The 20,773-nt window shown below is 36.9% G+C and overlaps 1 protein-coding gene across 2 annotated transcripts in view; it reads right to left on the bottom strand.

The window, feature by feature from the left end:
• Nucleotides 1–14,470: 14,470 nt before the first annotated feature.
• LOC122792322 (nuclear receptor coactivator 7-like) overlaps nt 14,471–20,773 on the bottom strand; it is a 1,388,015-nt gene continuing 1,381,712 nt past the window's right edge. For both annotated transcript variants that reach the window (XM_044060116.1, XM_044060117.1), the window contains one exon: nt 14,471–16,894. In XM_044060116.1, the coding sequence (XP_043916051.1) occupies nt 16,756–16,894 (139 nt within the window). In that variant the 3' untranslated portion in view covers nt 14,471–16,755. The remainder of the gene's footprint in view (nt 16,895–20,773) is intronic.

Below are 20,773 nucleotides of genomic sequence, written 5' to 3'. Positions count from 1 at the left end.
GTCGTGTTTTTGAACTGTCAGTTTTGTGGTGTCGGTGATCTCGTTGTCTGTGTTTTCGCTTGTCAATGTTTTCAGGTAGATCCATGCACAAATATGCATGGATCCCAAACCTGTGATGCACAGCACCAGCCATTCCAAACAGTGGGTTTTTAACAAGTACAAATGTGCTTTTTCACATCATAAAATGCAGACCTTTCCTTTTGCACTTTCAAACAATACTGTGTTCTCTAGATTGTTTAGATAGGTAGGAGGTTTGATGCTCAATGTGAGAAACGTGTACATGTGTAACGCTTGGTGATGCATCCACCCCCTGATGGGAATTCATTTGACTTTACTCACACCTCCTTTTTTATTGCAATAAACATCTTTATTAGATTATCACTTATGACATAGACAATCATACGTCTATATAAATGAAAATAAACCATATTGACAATTTTAGTTGCAGACATTATACATCAATTATAATCTATCCAGTCACTGTCCATCAAACATTAGATAGCTCATTCAAATCCTGCGTTCTTTTAAACCTTATTCCTCATCTGCATGTATTGTTCTCAATTTCCATTTTTCTACGTAATTTGCTGCTATCGTATTCTAAACATCACATTTCCAAATTGTTTTATCTCCGTTACTATATTCTCTTCTTCTAGTACAGTTGGTTTAGACTTTGATTTCCATTTCCTAGTAAATGTTTTTTGGCAGCCACCATAATTAGACTGAGCAAGGCCTTAATGTCTAGGCGATTCCAATTCTGTATCATAACTCAGAAAATAATTTCCTTAGTTATACCAATTTGCTCACCCACTATTCCTGATAGAGTAGTGTCCTGGGAATTTGTAAAGTATGCCAACTCATTACACTCCCAGAAACTACGTTCCCAATTATCTCTTTCTTTCCCACTTTCCCATCACATCTCCCACATTTGCTGTCTACCTGAGGAAAAATTCTTTGGAGTATACTTGGTGTATAAAAATACATGTGTAAACACTTTCAAGCAAAGATCCTAAATCTTCTAGACATTGTTTCATATTTGAGAACCATACATATATCCCACCATTGTTTTTTTTGCGAGTTGCTTATCCAATCTTCTTCCCAATCATTTCTAACCTCCTTTGACTGACTCTTATAATCATGCAATATTTTGTATGCTGTACTAATTATTCCTTTCTTAACAGCAGCTTCTGTTCTAGATTCTACTAAAAACTCTACCAGTGCTGGTCTTTTCTTAGGATCCCCCTATTTATTTCTCTCTGCCTATAATCTGATATCAATCCTTGACAGGGAAGGCAATCTCTAGCCTGCAGTCCAAATAAATTATTGACCTCTTCACATTCTATTACCTTTCCCTCTCTAATTATTTACTCCCACTACCTTGATTCTTTTGCCAGTTTTCTCCAACAAATTCCAGCCCCTTCTTGCCTATTATCTGTATCCTTAATTGCAATCTGCTCTATCGGCAAACTCTCCTTTCTACATTCCCATGTTGGCTTAGATCTTATAATACTTGTTGCTACCTTATGAATACAATATATATTTTTAATTTCTCCAAATCTTTTCGGTTTCTAATTCTATGATGGGAATGGGCAACATTCCTAATCAAAGTAAGATTAAAGTTCATAAAATTAGTATTGTTTCAATCTTTGATGTCAGCCAAAAGTGCTCTTCGCAGCACTCACATTATGCCCAGTAATGACTCCTTCTGCAATTTGTATGGGGTTATATGGCTTGGTAACATATCTAAATACCATTGAAGATTCTTTTTCATAATATAATATTCTGTATAAATATTGTGATTCTCCTTAAGGATCTGCATCCAAAATCCCAGTCTCTCCTTGTTTCTAGTGCTTCCCCCCTGTTTTGCCATCATCCTTTCCACTCTGAATTACAGGTTTCTGCTTGTGCTATGTATAGGAGCTTTAACAGTGTACTTCTGAAATATCCCTTCATATCGGGTAATCCCAGACTGCCTTTGTTCTATTGGAAGAATCAGCTTATCCACTTGACTCTTGCCATCTTCCCCTCCCAGATAAAATCCTTCGGCTCTTTATTAATTGCTACCACAACTTCTCCTCTGGATGATAAAAATATGCCTAACCTATGTATAAAACTAAAGAGACTAAAACATTGTAATTGCATGTATCTTGCTATCCATATCCATAAAAACAGCTTCCAGTTTTCTAAGCTTTTCTATTATCTTTTGTTTGGTCTCTTCCCACATATCCTTAGCTGTCACACCAGAATCCTTTTTAATCCACACTCCTAAGTACTTCATTTTATCATATCCCCATAAATATGGATATTGCTGAATCAATTTGTGTATTGGTACATAATTTATAGCTAGTCCATTCATTTTTGCTTCATTAATTTTGTATCCTGAAAAGATTTGAAACCGTCTCAAAATGTTTCACAACACTGATATCATTGCATATACAGCCAGCTTCCCTTGAGTACCATACCAATTATATCCTTGAATTTCTGAGTCCCTTATTTTCTTTGCCAACGGCTCTAAAAGTAATGCAAATAAAGAAAAAAGAGGACACCCCTGCCTGGTTCTTCTTCTTAAAGAGAAATTATCAGAGAGGAACCCACACACTAATTTTCACCTCCGATTCCTCATATATCCTCTTAATCAACTTTATCATTTTATCAGTAAATGCAAATGCTTCCATTGCCCTGCTCATAAACCCCCACGCTTACTCCGTCAAATGCTTTTTCTGCATCAAGACCTACTAACAGTGGCATCTTCTTACATTCTGCTTCTTTCTGGATCATCAATGTTCTGTTGATGTTATTAAAAAATTTTGCCTTACCTTCAGAAAAACACATTGATCCATATATATCAATTTTGGCCTCATCTTTGCCATTCTTTTAGTCATTATAAACAAACACTTTATAATTATGGTTTAGGATTGAAAATGGCCTATTTGAAGCTGGATCTGATGGATCTTTACCCTATTTAGGTATTACAGCCACCACTGCTTTCTTCCATGATGCTGCTGATTCTCCTGCTCTTAAAATACTGTTAAACAAAACCTCCCAGATCTTTATCAATTTTGTCCTGCCTAGCTTCCAAACATCCACAGGAATGCCATCTATTCCTGGGCACTTTCCTGTGGATTGGTTATACATCACCATTTTTAATCTCATCTCTTCATATCCTGTTAGTAATTGAGCCTCATCTACCTCCAACTTTGGCATATTTAATTCTTCTTTAAACAATTCCTTTTGTACATTTTCTTGATTTCTAGATTTCTTTGCTTTATGCAGACTTTCATAAATTTTTTGAAATATTTCTAGCACCTCTTCAGGATCCATCTTCCTTGTTGTAGGCTTCCTAAGCTTGGCCACAACCCTTTCTATTTTCTGTTGCCTGAGTTGTTCTGCTAAAAGTTTTTGTACTCTGGAGTAATAAAAAACAGTTGCTTACCAGCAGTCTTTCTAAACTCATTCATATTATTCAGGCAGTCCCTTATTTTCAGCTTATCATCCTGCAACTGCTCCTCCTCTCGTTATGTGAGATTCCCCCTATGCAGTACTTCAACCTTATCAGTCCCTCCCAAATAATTCTTGTTACTTCTTAACCATGTCTCTCTTTTATTTCCACCCTATTTTTAAACTCTGTTTTAATTTTAACCCACACCTTAGCTATATTTTCAGCAGAAATTTCTATCATCTCTAATAACTCCCAAATAATTTCCACTATCCATTCATTAAATTTCTCTTTTTTCAACAGGTGGGAAAGCATCAGTCTCTCGTTTTTATTTCATGACCCTGCATTTTTATTTTGGTTATTATTGGCATGTGATCTAAAATAGTTATTGGACGTGTATCAACTATTTCAATTAAATGCACATCATCTTCTTTTGGCTGTTCCTGTTAGGGGTCGCCACAGCGGATCATCTGTTTCCATTTCCTCCTGTCCTCTTCATCTTGCTCTGTCACACCAACCACCTGCATGTCCTCTCTCACCACATTCATAAACCTTATCTTAGGCCTTCCTCTTTTCCTGTTACCTGGCAGCTTCATCCTTAGCATCTTTTTCCCCAATATACTCAGCATCCCTCCTCAGCACATGTCCAAACCAATGTAATCTTGCCTCTCTGGCTTTGTCTCCAAACCTTCCAACTTGGGCTGACCCTCTAATATACTAATTCCTAATCCTGTCCACCCTCATCACACCCAGTTCAAATTTTAACATCTTTATAACTCTGCCACATCCAGCTCTAACTCCTGCCTTTTTGTCAATGCCACTGTCTCCAACCCATATAACATAGCTGGTCTCACTACCCTCTTGTAGACCCTTCCCTTTCACTCTTACTGGTACTAGTCAGTCACAAATCACTCCTGACACTCTTCTCCACCCACTCCATCCTGCCTGTACCCTCTTCTTTACCTCTCTTCCACACTCACCACTACTCTGAACTACTGATCCCAAGTATTTAAACTCATCCACCTTCACTACCACTACTCCTTGCATCCTCACCATTCCTCTATCCTCCCTCTCATTCATACACATATATTCTGTCTTAGTCCTGCTGGCCTTCATTCCTCTTCTCTCTAGAGCATATCTCCATCTCTCCAGGGTCTCCTCCACCTGTTCCCTACTATCACTACAGATCACAATGTCAACTGCAAATATCATAGTCCACGGGGACTCCTGTCTGATCTTGCCTGTCAACCTGTCCATCACCATTGCAAATAAGAAAGGGCACAGAGCTGATCCTTGATGTAATCCCAACTCCACCTTAAATGAATCCATCACTCCCACTGCAGACTTCACCGCTGTCACACAACCCTCATACATATCCTGTACCACTCTTACATACTTCTCTGATACTCCTGACTTCCTCATGCAATACCACAACTCCTCTCTAGGCACCCTGTCATATGCTTTCTCTAAGTCTACAAAAACAATGCAACTCCTTCTGACTTTCTCTGTACTTCTCCATCAACACTCTCAGAGCAAACATCCATTTCAATTAAACATTTCAATTAAATGCACATATTCCTCTGAAATATAAGTTCTATCAAGTCTAGATCAGTTTTTGTATCTTGGAGAAAAAGCTATGTAAATTCACTCCAAACTCCTACTACTGAATTCATATCTTTCACACCAATGTTTTCATAAATTCCTTCCATAATCTACCCTTCTGTGTTGTATTTTCCTTTCTGAGCCCCCAGATACATCTTCACTGCTGCAAATTAAATTCCAGTCCACATCTGTAAGTAATATTCCCTGCTGAAAGCTAATTATTTCTCCCAGAATTTTCTGAAGCTCCATTATAGCAGTTTAAGGTGGAATATAAACACATGATAGTGTAAACCTCCTCCCTTGCCAGTAGCCCCATAGTACAACAAAAATACCATTCTCATCTTTTTTATCCTCTTGTATCACTATTGAAAATCCTGTTATAAATAATACAAGTATTCCTCTTTGTCTCAGGTACTCTGCTGAATAACCATCCTGGAAACCTTTATCAAATTCACATTGATTTCTTTCCAAATAGTAGCATAACTATTTGCCCTCTACATTTTTAATATAGTTCACAACACTTTAGTTTTTGTGTATATATATATATATATATATATATATATATATATATACACCACTTAACATACACACCATTCCACCCACAGCACACAAACCACACAACCCTATACTACATATAAGCAGGGGGGAAACCCCCCCTGCACACCCCCCTACTTATATATACCAACTCTGAGGTCACACACAACAAACACAACATGCCATCCTCCACTCACTCGCACACACATACACAAACAACAAATCCAACACTCACACTTACACCTCCCTACCCTTACCCACACAGACAACTTACAAAAACACACACACTCACTTAACTGCAATTTCAGGCACCATAACACTAGACACGACATACCGGAAATGCATAAGCGCGGATTTGAGATATTCAAATTTGCTCTTATGCACTTTCAGCATTTTGGTTTTCAGCTTCATAGTCTCGGGTTACTGAATTTCGAGATTTCAGTAATTCGAGATTATCAAGTGAAACCATATATACATATATATGTATCCACATATATATCCAGAGTCACTTCAGAAGCTCGAAATACTGAAATATTGAATTTCAGTATTTCAAGCCCAGAAAGCCAAATCCACAAAACTATGAAAACTCAAAAACGCAAAATTCAAAATCTCGCACACCGGAGATTTTGAATTTCGCAGTACTACTGCAAACACACACCATTCTCCACGCACACACACCCTCTCTACTACATGAAAGCAGGGAGCCAAGCCCCCCTGCACTCCCCATGTGGGGGCTGTGCTCCCACATCCCCCTACTTAAATATTCTCACTCTGAGGTTGCACTACATACAAACACACAAAACACCACCACACAAGCTACACACACACACACACACACACACACACACACATACTTGAATACATAACCACAGCGAAAGTTCAGAAGCATGAAATTCAAACCTCCGGTATTCGAGGCTTTGAATTTCACATTTCTGAACTTTTGCTGTTCTCAGGATTTGGATTTTTGGGCTCGAAATACTGAAATTCGATATTTCAGTATATCAAGCTTCTGAAGGGAACCTATATATATAAATATATATATATATATATATATATATATATATATATATAGAGAGAGAGATATATATATACACACACACACACACACACACATATACATACACATGCATACATATACATGCATACGTATACATGAGACCATTTACATTTAATGATAATATAAAAAGTGTTATTATGTTAAGAAGTTATTATTCCCGCCTTTTATGTGTAACAGCTTTTTTTGTTAAATGTCTACTTCAAGCTTTTGGGTTACATGCATATATTAATGGGGTTGATCTTTGATACAGTTGTTTCTTGTCATATCCATTTGAGCGAATGTGGCATCTGACAAAGCTTTTTGTTTTATTGAAAGCCCTCAAACAAAAAAACAAACATACCCCCAAATACACCCCTAAAACCTATTAACTTAATACTAACACACAAAACTATGTACATATTCAAGTACTGAAGTTTTACCCTCCTAATAGGAACAGTTGCCCCAACCTGACAGCCACACTCAAAGGCTTGGTTTAACCTAAAAAGAATAATTATCCATGCTAAGATGAGTGGTACAGTCTGTGCTTCTACTAAATGATGTTTGGTTTTGTCTTATCTTTATTAGTCTCCCAGATTGGGAAAACACTTGAATGCTTTCAGAAAACATTATTCCCTAGCCATTGAAAGAAATTAGCATTCTGTTTTTATTGCTCCTTATCATATCATCTTCATGGAGATATGAGAACTAGGTACAGAGTTGCTTCTATAAGCACTAATTTATTTGCTATACAATATTATTTATTTGCTTTCTCTTTTTATTGGCATTTGTTTACCGGGAAAGTCCACTGGGCCAAGAAGAACCCATTTTTAGTGGAGGCCCAGGGAGAAAAGCTCCACAAAGGCAGTTAGTATAACAATTACATAATATTGGAACAGTTTATATTAACAAGAAGCATAGACATAACAGGCATTATAGATGCAATAAAGTACATTATGAAAATGTTGGTGGTACAGAGAAATAATGTAAAAACACAAGGTATTGAAGTAAATCCAGGGAACATATTCTAGTACACTCCACAGTAGACTCTGTTGTGAGTGTGGAGGTGATTACTATAGGTAGAATTAGAACAGGTGTTACAGAGAAAATGTAAAAACAGAAGGCATTGAAGTAAATCTAAGGAAAATATTCTAGTACATTCTGATGTTTACACTCCAGAATAGATTCTACTGTGAGTATGGAAATGAGTAATATAGGTAGAATTAGAACAACTACCTAATGGTACATGTATTACAGGTAGGTAGAGATTAGTACTAGGAGTGATGTGTGAACTAGTAATAGGAGTCAAGTTTTGGTGCAAGGAAGTAGAGGAAAAAAGGTGATATGATGGTGGGAAGAGGAGTCAAGGTTTTCAGATCTGAGTGATCTATTTGGGTGGTAGTGAGTTTGGATTGGAGATGGGGCTGGGCTTGTTACTAGATAAAGCAAGCCAAGTTCCTTAATCTAGTCATTCCCCTATGCAAGAGTGAAAAAAAGCACATCAGTGTTTCTTGCATCCTGCTCTTTTGACCAGAATTTTCTTTTTTTTACATTGCAGTGCCTACCATTTATTAAAACTGAACAAGAAAGAAGAAAAAAAAACAACAGAGGCACTTGTTTACTTTAGTATTCCCCATAACACTTGAAAATAACTGAGGAAACTTTATAGCATGCAGATTATATCATGCATTATAAAAACACTACTATTAAGAACAAAACTTTCTTTTACTGACAGTTCTCATTCCTTCCTCCCCCCAAAATGTTCTTCCAAACATTAATGGCATGAAATAGAGCATATGTTTTAGATCCCCCTACAAGTTTAATAAATTCAAAAAAGTCCAATGTTTACAGGTTTTCTTGTTCTGTTATGTTTCAAGAATATAATTAATGCCTTGTAAGACCACAGTTATTTTAGAATTTTCGAGCTGCTTTTTTTATTTCCATTGATCTCCATCTCCCAATTCCAGTCTTTGCTTCAATTTCAAGACACTCCTGGTTCTTCTAGTCAACTCTTGTGCTTTTTTACCCCCTCTCAAGCATTTACTGTTGAAATATTGGAAAAGATTTCACTGGCACTCTCTCTCTGTGATCTTTATTACCGGAAGAACAAAAAGTCAAATCTCCTTCTGTTTCAACACTCACTCTGGGTACAGCAGCTTGAATCTCATGCCTGCTTCTTGACATTCCCGGATTAGTAGAATAAATTTACTCCTCCTCTTCTGCCTGGTGTACAGTGAGTTATTTTCCACAAACACTCTACCATCTTCTACTTTTAGTACTTTGTCCTTCTGCCACAGTTTTGTCACAATCAACTCCTTCTGCTGGTAGGATTGCATCTTTACTATTAAAGGTGTAGGTTGCTTTCTCTTGGCCAGGTTTGGAGTGTACACATGATGTACCCTTTCAATTAACTCCTGCTATGGAATACCAGTTCAGTTGCTTATTTGTGCCTCATGAACTTAATACTGTCTGTTCCTTCCAGCTTCTCTAGTACAGCAGAAATTCTCAGGTTTTCCATATGTGGTCTGCCCTCTAATTCTATTATTTTTGAAACATCTTTTCTTGAGTAGTCTCATATTCAGCCAGCCTTTTCTTCATTTAGACCTCTTATTTTTGCAGTTTTATCACCTCATCTGAATATCTTTATAAAGTTTCCTCCATTTTTTCCAGCCTTTTGTTATTTGAGTTGATATACTCCTTCAGTGTTTTATTTATTTTAATTAGCTCTGAGCACATTTGACTTATATTTTCCTCCAGGTTACTGGAAGTCATGTATTGCACCAAAGCTGGAGCTTGCACTGCTTTGTGCTGAACAGCTGCAGAATCCTTCACAGTTGGTGTTTTTTCTTCACCTTTTATGAGCAAGTTTGTTTCAGGTTCTCTGAATTTAAATTTTTTTGGCTTCCAGGCAGTGCACTTACTAGCCAGTTACTGAAATTTACCCCAAAATATGAGCTTACTGTCTCTCTCTCTTCTGACTTTCTGTTTTCACACTGGCAGAGCTGAAATTAAGCTGTTACTCAATGTTCAGCCATCTTGGAAGTCCCTTATTCACAGCTCCTTTATTTCATGTTTAACAGAAAAATCCTCTCTGCAACACAATGATAAGGTCATCTGGTCAAAATTGCACTCTCTTTTAATGGTCATACTTCTGCTGTGGGACTTGTGACTAATACTATGCTCTCTGGGTTGTGTAACAGGTAGGATGTTTGAAGCTCAATGTGGGAATCGAGCGTGTGTGTGTGTGTGTGTGTGTGTGTCTTTGTGTGACAGAGAGAGAGAGATGGTGGGTATATATAGAGTCAGGTGAGCATATTCTCCAACACAGCTGCACTCAATCAACTTCCACCTTGGAGAAACTCAACCATCCCTTATCCCACCTTTCACATCTTTTCTGCAACACACTGATGAAATCATTCTTTCTAAAGTGCACTCTCAAACTTTAAAAGTCAGACTTCTCTTGCAGCACTTGCATTTATTACATGTTCTCTAGCATGAGTAACTAGATAGGACTTGACTACAGCAGTGATTATCTTTTAATGTTATGTATTTGACTGTAATGAATTCAGGAATGGTTTACACATGTTTGCAGTAGCAACATGTGCAACCTCAGATGGCTGTCATTTTACCACACACATCTCCTTGGCAGTACACTGCTGATGTCATCTCTTCATAGATGCAGTACTCCTCACTCTCCTGCGGCACTGGCTGCTGATACTGTGCTACATAGCTTGTGTAACTAGATGTATAGGTGGTTTGAGTCCATCCTTGCTTAAACAGTGTGACTGTGATGACTGTCGTATGTAGTTGGCTACCTTACAACCACAGTTATGTACACTTTCACCTATGACATATATTTAGTGTCACAGTGTTAAGCTAGCAAATTCTAACAGGGAAATCATTTTTTGACAACACAATGATTACATAATGCTGCCATAACTGCACTATCTTACAGTTGTAGTGCGACTCCTATGATGTATGAGTTTGATACTGTGCTTGGTACACTGTGTACTTACATAGGAAGGAGGTTTAAATCCAGCTGTGAGTGTATCTTTCACTCTTATACCATGTAGACTACTCTTCAAATACATATATGATGTGTTATTGTTCTCATCAACTACTTTTTGTAACAAAGAAACATCTTTATCAAATTATGTATGACATAGGCAGTCATACATTTATATACATTATATAAAATAAAACCATACTGGCATAATTTTAGTTGCAAACATTATACATCACAAACCATGTTGACATAATTGTAGTTGCAAGACATTATACATCTTTTATAATCTATCCAGTCAAACATTGCATAGTTCATCCAAATCCTGCCTTCTTTTAAATCTTGTTGCATGTATTCCTCCCACAATTCCCATTTTTTCATATGTAACTTGCTCCTACCCTTTTCTAGAGATCACAATTCAAGTTGTTTTATCTCGGTTATATAGTCACTACTTCATTGTGTTGTATAATAGATTCTTGGATGATCTGTTGATCTTATGGAAGGGTGATGAAAAACATTACTACTTCTAGTAAAGCTGGTTTAGATTTTGATTTCTATTTTCTAGTAACTGATATATAATGTTTGTAAGTAAAATTATGTCAATATGGTTTGTGATATGTAACGTTTGCAATTATATTTCTCTCTCTCTCTCTTTATATATATATATATATATATATATATATATATACACACACACACACACACACACACACACACACACACACACACACACACACACACACACACACACACACACGTGTCACCTTGCTGTTCTTTAGTGTACAGGAACACTTCAGAAACTCTATTTCCATCTGTTTCCCTGCAGTAGAACATAATAGTCCTACTACAATTTACAACAGGGATGTTTTCCAAACAGATGATTGTCTAAAGAAAAAATGTAGATGAACAAAGAAAGGCTTTTACTAGCTTAAAGTAAACACAGATCAGAGTAATTCAATTAAAGAGAAGCAATAACTCTTCTGTCATAGACTTTCTAAAACGCCAGTGACTCACAGCACTGTCAATGCAACTAAACAGAGGTAAAAACTCATGATATCTAGACCACATTCTAATACAGGGACCCAAACTCTGTTTTGGGAAAGAACAAAAAAGACTGAAATACAAAACCACATTGGTAAGGTTGTCTCTATTGTGTCCATTTGTGTACAATAAATTAAAACATAAGAAATACCAAGAGCAATTTCAACGTATTAGTATTACATACAGTATTAAGATATGATGAAAACTGCATGTATTCTAGTTTTATGGTGGAGTTTGTCGTATCTGTAAATGAAGATCTGGTTAGAAGTGACGTTTCAGCATAACTTAAAGAGGCATATCCAGTTAGGCTTTATGCTTTTAATTCAACACTTTACTACAGACACATCCACATGACTCATAACCCTGAAAACTGACTTTCTTAATGAAATACTAACATGACAAGTCCAGTGTTAAGCCACATCTGACTCGTACAGTAACCCAATGAATTGCAACTGCCATGCAAAATGTTTACCAGTCAGATATTGAATGGAAACAGACTTACAATCCGTTATTCTATTTTTCACACATACTGCATATGTGCATGCTATGGACAATTTAGAGTTGCCAGTCCACTTACCATGTCTTTGGTATAGTGAAGGAAACTAGAGCACTTGGAGAATACAAACACAGGTAGGACATACAGACCTCTGCATAGAAGGCACCCTAGTTGAGAACTGAACAAAAGAACCTTTTGCTGCAAGGCAACGCTGCTACTCACTAAGCTACCCTTATTATTAAGGAGATGTAACTATTTAAAAGGAAATGAACTACAGATATATCCACAAGTCGGGTCCCAAATATCTAGAGTATGACTTCATGCTCTGAACCTAGTTATAAACTTTTCAAAAAGTTACAATACATGATGCGTTTTAATAAGGCATCCAAAACATAGTATAATAATTGCAGTTACTGTTTTGGTTTACTACTGGCCTTATTCTGATTATCATCATTTAGAGTAGCAGCATAAACAGTTTTAAGCTGAGGTAGTTCTGATAAAAGACTTGAATTTGGAGAGATCCACTTTGGGACTGGATTCAGTTGCTGACATTGAATTCAAGAGAGATTTCCCTATACATTCTGGTAAGCCCTGCAGAGTCTCATCTCGTACTTGACTTAGATTTTCATATGAAGTCATGCTTGGCAGTCTCTGTAGCTGCCTACAATTCCTTCTATACAATTACATTTCATACCTATATCTAATATAAGAACAAAGCTGATTATGACAGGCAACAGCAGTAGTTTGGATTGGCGTTTTGTGACCCAAATTCTGATTAAAGACCATCCTAGCCCTCTCTCCTTCCTTCAAAATAGCTTCTCTCCTATTTTGTCAGAACATGTTCTGCTTCAACTGTCTACTCTTGTAGTAACTCCAACACTAGTTGCCTATTATTTATAACTAATAATGGAATGAGGCAGGTAGTTTTGACTCGACTATTCACTCATTAAAAGATGAACTGTTCAAAGTCATACTGATTGGACAGGAGTATTCCTGTATTCAAACAAAGGTAAATAATTGGTTTGAAGGGAAATCACAGTTTCTCATGATTTTATTCACTCTAGCACATTTTCTCACTACTTGATCATTAACTGCAAATGTCATGGTACTAAAATTGCTTGTAAGAATTCTCACATTTTGGCAAATGATTGAAATACTACTTTTCAGATGTTCCATGTCTGAGAATAATGAATTTCAGCACTGCTACCAGAAATTATCTTTTAACTGAATAACCTCTGGCTATCTCAAACAGAAGTCTACATACACAAGTCTGAGAATGTAGTACTTCAGCAAACCAGCAGCTAACTACATCTGTGGCAGAAAAGGAATGTCATGCAGAATTATTTCAACTTTTGGATTCTGGTTTCTAATCATCTCAAATAGTCCACAGTCAGAGGTCTGTTTGATTTTTATAGACTAACCAGCCAATACATAATGTCACATGCTCTCTACGTGCACTTTATCATTCTATGATGTGACTCATCAAGGTTCTCTAGTGTAAGCGTACATCTATTCTGACTGAACTGCCTTGTTATGCAAATATACATATGCAAGAACTCTTTCATTGAGGTGACTCAGTTTACTTCAGATAATCAAAGACTAGATCTACATTTATAAATTTTGTGGGATGCAAGAAAGGCACTTCCTTGGAGAACTCTGTAATGGCCAAGCTACTGACATGATATCCCTGAGATGGTATCTAAAAGCTTAGGGCTACAGCATCACCCATTGTATTACCCTACTGAATGTTTCCAAATTATGAATTCTGCATTAAATGCATTTATAGTCTACACTGTTGCTAAGTTTTTAATAGCAGAGGCAATACTGATGCAGGCTTCCTGGTTAAGCTAATCCATGAACTTCTTCCACTGATATTGTTACTGATATTTGTTCAGTAAGGCAGGGGTACATGTCAACAGGCTTTCAGGTCAGAGCTAAACAAGTTATCAAGGAACAACACTGCAACATGTACTAGCAAACATTTTTCTTTGACAGGAAATGAGTGGATGAAAAAGTCACATGTACGAACAGCAGTAGCAAACTATGTTGACTTGGAATGCTTCTGGTTAAATTTTGAAGGAGTCATATGGAGTTATAAAAATCAACAAAGAGACAAGTTGAAGGCACACAGACGACAGATTCCTTCAAATTAAAGTGGTGCTATAAGTCCAGTCTTCTCCTATTACTATTTCTTTTGCGATAAACAGACCTTAGATAAGGACAAAAATCAATCCACAGAAGATATTAGTGCAAAAATATAAAGAGGATGCTGACTGCAGAGCTCGTACATTACAGTTAGTCAAAATGGAGTAAAGTCGCAAACACTTATTACGGCTTCAGAACTTTATTCACATTTGAAACTTGCATAGCAAAGTCTTACATTTGACATAACATACAGTGCACTGTGTTGCAGACGTCTGATCATGAAAAAAAAAAAACTACATATTCTAAGATTACAAAAAAGTGCCAAATAAATTATGCTTCAACAATTAACATTAAAAAATTACTGCTCTTTACATTACTGCATAAATACTCCATTATCTTATTGTTTTACCAGTTCAAGGTATAGGCTTTATTTAAATGAAATACCACACCTTTCTTGCCAGAAAGGAAGCACTGGCAGGTCCTATTTCTATTATTGCTGTGTACTCAAATCTGTTAAATGATTCACAATATCTCAGTGGTTAGGTGTGCGTATGTTAGTTGTATACAGGTAGGATGAACTGCTATTCACTACAGCACTCATACTTTCCCTTCTAAGTCAATCAGAGGTTGAGTTAAGGACAAGAAAGGCTAAATGTTAACTAATGAGTGAGCAATTATCAGTTACAATTCTTCAACCTCAGCATCCTGGACATTTCTCCGAGTTCTAATCCATCTAGCTGTAACAGGTTTTGCAGTGTCATTGCTGCAGCTACAGTGAAAACCTGCATCTCAGTATGAGACCTTAGGAAAGCACTGTATACTAAAGCTTTTGAACTTCTTCCATTGATAAATACCTTTGCTATTCATACAGAATATAATTTTCCATAATGTATTCCAAGAACTGGGGACATTAATCCTGCGCCAAACAATGCTAGCTCTCTTAATATCAAGATAATTTATATACAGCAAGCAGAAATATGCAAAAAAGTTTGTTTTAATCAACAGAATAACAATTTTGGATGTTTCAGTACTCAGGTGGTAGTCCTCAAGGCCTTCACTTAATGAAAACTGTAATCATTAGGTCATGGGCACTATAAGACCTAAAAACTACAGAATGTACTAGCTAGTTCAGTGAAATTTATCAAATGGCTTTTTGTTAAATGGCTACAACCATTTTAGTGCAACAAAACAATGTGTCTTCAAGTACTGTTACTACCAGGTATTTGTTGATGCATATACCTGCATCCACAGCATATACCACTGCAAGCATGTTACAGTGTAGTAAAACAAGGCAGATTGTCTCTGTCATGTTCCCTTCATGAAAATACCAGTCTGTGAAATGGCTGCCATCTTACTTGTGACTGAAGAGGTCAACAGCCCCAAATAAAGTATGCACATTTCTTATGATCAAAATATCTGACACCTGTAAAACATAAAAAATCTGTAAATGCAGGTCATCAGTAATGAAAGTGCCTATTTCTTATTTATACCCTGTAAATGAATCAGATATTAGTACTATGGTTGCTAACACACTTAAGAAGACAGGGGACATTCAAAATACTATTAAATCATCTTGTCAAGGCTAAGAACCCAAGGTATTTCAGGCCTTTTCCTTCAGACTGCATGGTTGTCCTGAAATTGTGCAAAGTACCCTTGGCTGTCTTTCACTACTGCTAACAAACGCAAGAACGCATACAGTGACTAACTATTCACATCTTACTGACAAGTATCACAGACATACTTTTTTAACACTCCGGATTAGTGAAAACTATTTCTGAATCCCAGCAGTAGTGGCCATTTTGGACTTTGCAATATACACTTTACCGTGGGCTATCTAAACAACTCAAGTATTTGCAAATTTGAGAGTTCTTCCCCTGAATGAAGAGAAAAACAATATAGTGCAGTGCAAAGATTTTATTTTTTAAATACCTATGTGGGGTCAGGTTTGCCAAAAACACACAGCAAGCACTGCAATATGATTCAATTAGACATTTATCTTCTCTGCCAACTAAATAGTACAGACTTACTTAAACAGTCTAGGCTGTGTTTTTCTTCAGGTTGGTTAAAATGAACTCCTCTGGTCTTCTCTAAATTCTAATTGTAGTGCAAATCTTTCTGTCCAGCACTGCTGTCCAGATCTGACTTGTTCTTAGAAGGAAAAAAACATTCTGATTGATGTAATCTAACCATTTTTTTACAGTATAGTTTTGGTGGTCATTTTAGCCAGTCTCACATCATCATATGTATAGTAAGAGTTTAATAAAATACATACAATGCCTCTATCTCAGACCGGCATATTGGTTATTGCCATATTCATTAATAGTGACACCTTATGAAATAATGTAGTGGTGTTCACCATTATTCACAGTTACTATATTCACATTTCAGTTTTATGTCCAAGTGTCCTTCCAGATACCCATTATGTTACACCTGGAAAATATCCAGACCCAATCCTGTTGAATCTGCTATTAGTTATAGAAAATCCAGGCTTCGAGATCCTGTACATGGAAGTCATCAGTCTTTGACAGGATGCAGTTGTTGAAAGTGCTACAGGGATTGCTCCGTCCATGGTAAAGATTTTCATCCAGCCATAGCCCAAAGTATCCACTAGTACAAAAAAACAGAAAAAAGACGTGAGTACATGGTTTTATTTTATATAAGGATATAATTGGCACAACTATGGATTTCTTTCTATCAGTCCATCTTTGAGACCTGTCAGTGTTAACTGTCCTCATAAAGCAGTTAACTTCAGAAAAATGGTTCATGGATCATATCAAATAAATAAACATGGAGCAGTCAGAGTATGACACACCAAAGAATTCAATGACAACACATCACATTATACAATGCACACAACGGATCAAAGTGATGACTTCCTTGAGTCCACCTAGGAGCCCAACTAACACTGTAAGTAGATGATCTTGTTCTATTAAAACTTTTGTCTCTCTATACTTAATATTAAAAGATCTTCAGCTGGAATTCAACAAATTGTTGGCATGGCTTCTTTCTAGAAATATTTTTTTGTATTTTGTATTCAAAATAAAACTATGAAAGGCTGGTCTGCTTTGCAATGTTGACCCCCACCCCCCCAAAAAAAACTCCCATTTAGTTCATAGGTGCATACTAGGCTAATGACCACAAGGGTCTTTTTAAGTCTAGCCATGCACCCCAAATGTCTGACAAGTTCTGGTACTCTGATAAAGTGTAAGCAGGGGCCTAGGAGATGAAACATTTATAGGCTGTCTGTGACCATTAGAGATATAGGTGCCAACCAGGGATGAAAATCCTGTTCACCATCCAACTGTCCAAGTTACATTTGAATTGGGTTAGGGAGGAACTCTGCTTCATATGAATGGGGAGCCTGCTCCAGAGAAGGGGTAGTTTCTGGGATACATATCTGTCTCTCCAACACATCCTATTTATATCATAGACAAGGTTTAAGTCTTTAGAATGGGTAATTCTGGTGCTGTTTGTTTTGTGGATATGCAGAAGTCTTTCAGGGTGGGGTTTGACAATGCCTTGTATGCCAGGCATAGATCTCTCCTCAACAGCATGTAGAAAACAAAATGCAGGGATACGGCCTTGAAGCAGTCTGCACAGGACATGTTACTTACACCCTGTATTCTTTTAGTGAGGAACCTATGTACACATTCCAGTTGTTGGATGTGCCTGTTTAGGTGGTGCATTGTACTCAATGATAGGTCTGATGAATGCCGAATACAATAGAACAATGACCTCCTTGGACCTAGATGCCATACCTTTGTTTATAAGCTGCACAACACAGAATGATTTCCTCACCACTGTAGACATGTGATGGTAAAAGGCTAGATTACGGTCTGTGTGTGTGTCCCCAAGCCCCTGAGTAGTGGGTTAACTCTTAGGGGTGTGTTATCAATATGATAGTTACCTGGGGTATATATGGCTTCCAAAAAGGATATTATTACTCATTTCTTGCCATTTAGTTTTAGTCCACGGCACTGACACCAGTTATTTGCGTCTGTGTAAGTAATTTACAAAAGTACAATGGGAGGACATATGTATGGCTTCCAAGTATGTAACAAAGTCTATAAGGTTTAGCATTTTTCCTTGGAAGCATCTGCATAGGTATTTTTATACCCAAAGCAAACTCCAAAAGAATTTTCCTCAGGTAAATGGCAAATGTTGGAGATGTGATGGGAAGAAAGAGGTAACTGGGTACATATGATTTGGGAGTGTAATAAATTGGCAGATTTTAAAAATTCCCTACAGAGTAGCTTGTCAGAAATATTGAGTGAGCAAATGGCTGTAAATAAGGAAATGATCCTTTTGAGCATAGTCATATGATTTGAATTTTCTAGGCGTAGTAAGGCCTTGTTATGCTTAATTCTTGTTGCTGCCAAAAAAAAACAAATACTAGAAAGTGGAAATCAATGTCCAAACCAACCATATCCGAAGTATCGAATATTGTAAGAGAGATAAAAGAACTGAAGTGGGATCTTTTAGAAAGAGGAAGGAACAAATTACATAGAAATTATGGAAGAATGCAAGCAGAATAATCCTGTGTAGTGGGAGTGAGGTTTAAGGAAAGGGAGGACTTCAGCATTTTATGTAATGTTGGACTGAAGATAGCTGTAAAAAAAAGAACATATGCGATTGTACAATGTGTATAACTGAAAACATGCTACAGTGGTTTGTTTTCTTTTGCCTACGTCTTAAGTGAAAATTTAATAAAGGCATTAAAAAAAAATCTTTCTGAATTTTCAGATGCATCTCGTTTGTCATTGGAAAAGGTGTAAAAGCATACAGGAACATCCCCAACAGGGGAGCAAATGAGTGTCTGTTCTCCAGTCTTGGTTGCAAGGATTTCTTGAACAGAATTTGTCTAGTTCTTGGTTTTGAAAGGGGGAAAACAGATATACGTGAGGGATACCCTGCATCTGGATCAATTCCTTTAATACTTCTGGATTGAGCTTCCACTTGTGACGGTCTGTCCAGGATCTGCCAAGTTTGATGTAATATAATTTACTCTGACAGTATGTAAGAAGCCTGAAGGGTAAGGGAGTGCTGAAGTGCTAACCCCTATGCTATCATTTCTAGCTGGCACAGAGGGCATGATCTGGTACGCCCTTTGTTTAAGCACCACATCACCGTGATATTGTCTGCAATCAACAGAAGATGGTTTGGTTCCAAAGATGATGTACAGCTTTTATGGCGTGAATTATAGGCAGCATTTCCTTGACATTATGTGTCTTTGTCTGTACAAATTCTTCCATAGACTTTGCACTTTTACCCCCATAGAAACTGTACCACAAGTGAAATCTGAGTCTACCAGGACAGATTGTGTTGGGACAGGAGGAGAAAAAGGCTGCAAGAAAGTACTGAAGATTTTTAGTCACTCTGGCTGCTTTTATAGTTCTCTCCAAAATGGATTAGCCTATAGACAGCCAGAGTGATTGTGTGGGAGGGTGATAGAGCCTTTTGAAGCTGTCCAGGTGCTCTACTACAGCAATGAGAATGACGAACATCAGCGATTAAAAAATCACTGCATTCTTGCCTGCAATACTTTATTTCCAAAGCATCCTTGTATTGTTAAACATGGCAGTTTGGACAAATATAACAAGAAAATGAAATGCAGTGTAGTTATTTTCTCAGTGGTAGTTAAATATCTCAAGTATTCTAAAATACATCCCAGTATGCATGTTTCACATTTCAATTATACCAATCACTTTTATTCAACAAATTTCACTCAGTCAGCATTTCCAGTGCAGTATTTTTGTGAATCTTGCAGTCTAGTCTCCTTTCAGTCAACATACTTATCTCATTAATTTTGTAAGCATTCCTAATCAGCACTTACATTACCATAACAGATTTTATACAATACTATTAGTTTGCATCATTCATGTACTTCTTTCCACCTCCCTTCTGCATCATCTTAGTAACTTTACCAGAATCAAAACAAAAAAAAAAAACAAAAAAACAAATTGCAATTTGAAAACAGGGACTTTCATCAGACAGCATTCAGTATGGATTCCCCCATTTCAATTAAATATAAACTTTCATTTTTAAGTTAAATTTTGACATATATATATATATATATATATATATATATATATAAAAACATGTTATTCTGTGTGGGGTCTGCATGTCCCCACCGCGGTAGATTGGCGTTCGAAAGACATGCGTGAATGGGCGTGCTTTCGTTGAAGGTTGGGCATCGGGCTGGCACCTCAGCACCATAAAAATCTACTGCCAATCATTAGTGGACCGGAGTTCCACTGTGGTGCCCCCTAACCAAGAAAAGCCAAAAGAAGAAGAAGAAGATATATATATTAATTAAACAGCTATTTTCCGTCTAGTATTTACTGATTTCAATTTTAAGGTGCCAATGAAATGCTACTCATGTTCTGATTATACTATATCCCTGCCCTTATACACCTGTACCCTTTTTTAGTAGCATTCTCATTCAATGCCCCTAGTACATAGGTTCCTAGGTTCATAGGTAGGTAC

The sequence above is a fragment of the Protopterus annectens genome, chromosome 1.part2 (genome assembly GCF_019279795.1).
Source record: "Protopterus annectens isolate FY-2018-M chromosome 1.part2, PAN1.0, whole genome shotgun sequence".
Taxonomy (NCBI): domain Eukaryota; kingdom Metazoa; phylum Chordata; order Ceratodontiformes; family Protopteridae; genus Protopterus; species Protopterus annectens.
The sequence above is the reverse complement of the archived record's forward strand: the minus strand, read 5'-3'. Positions and strand labels throughout refer to the sequence as shown.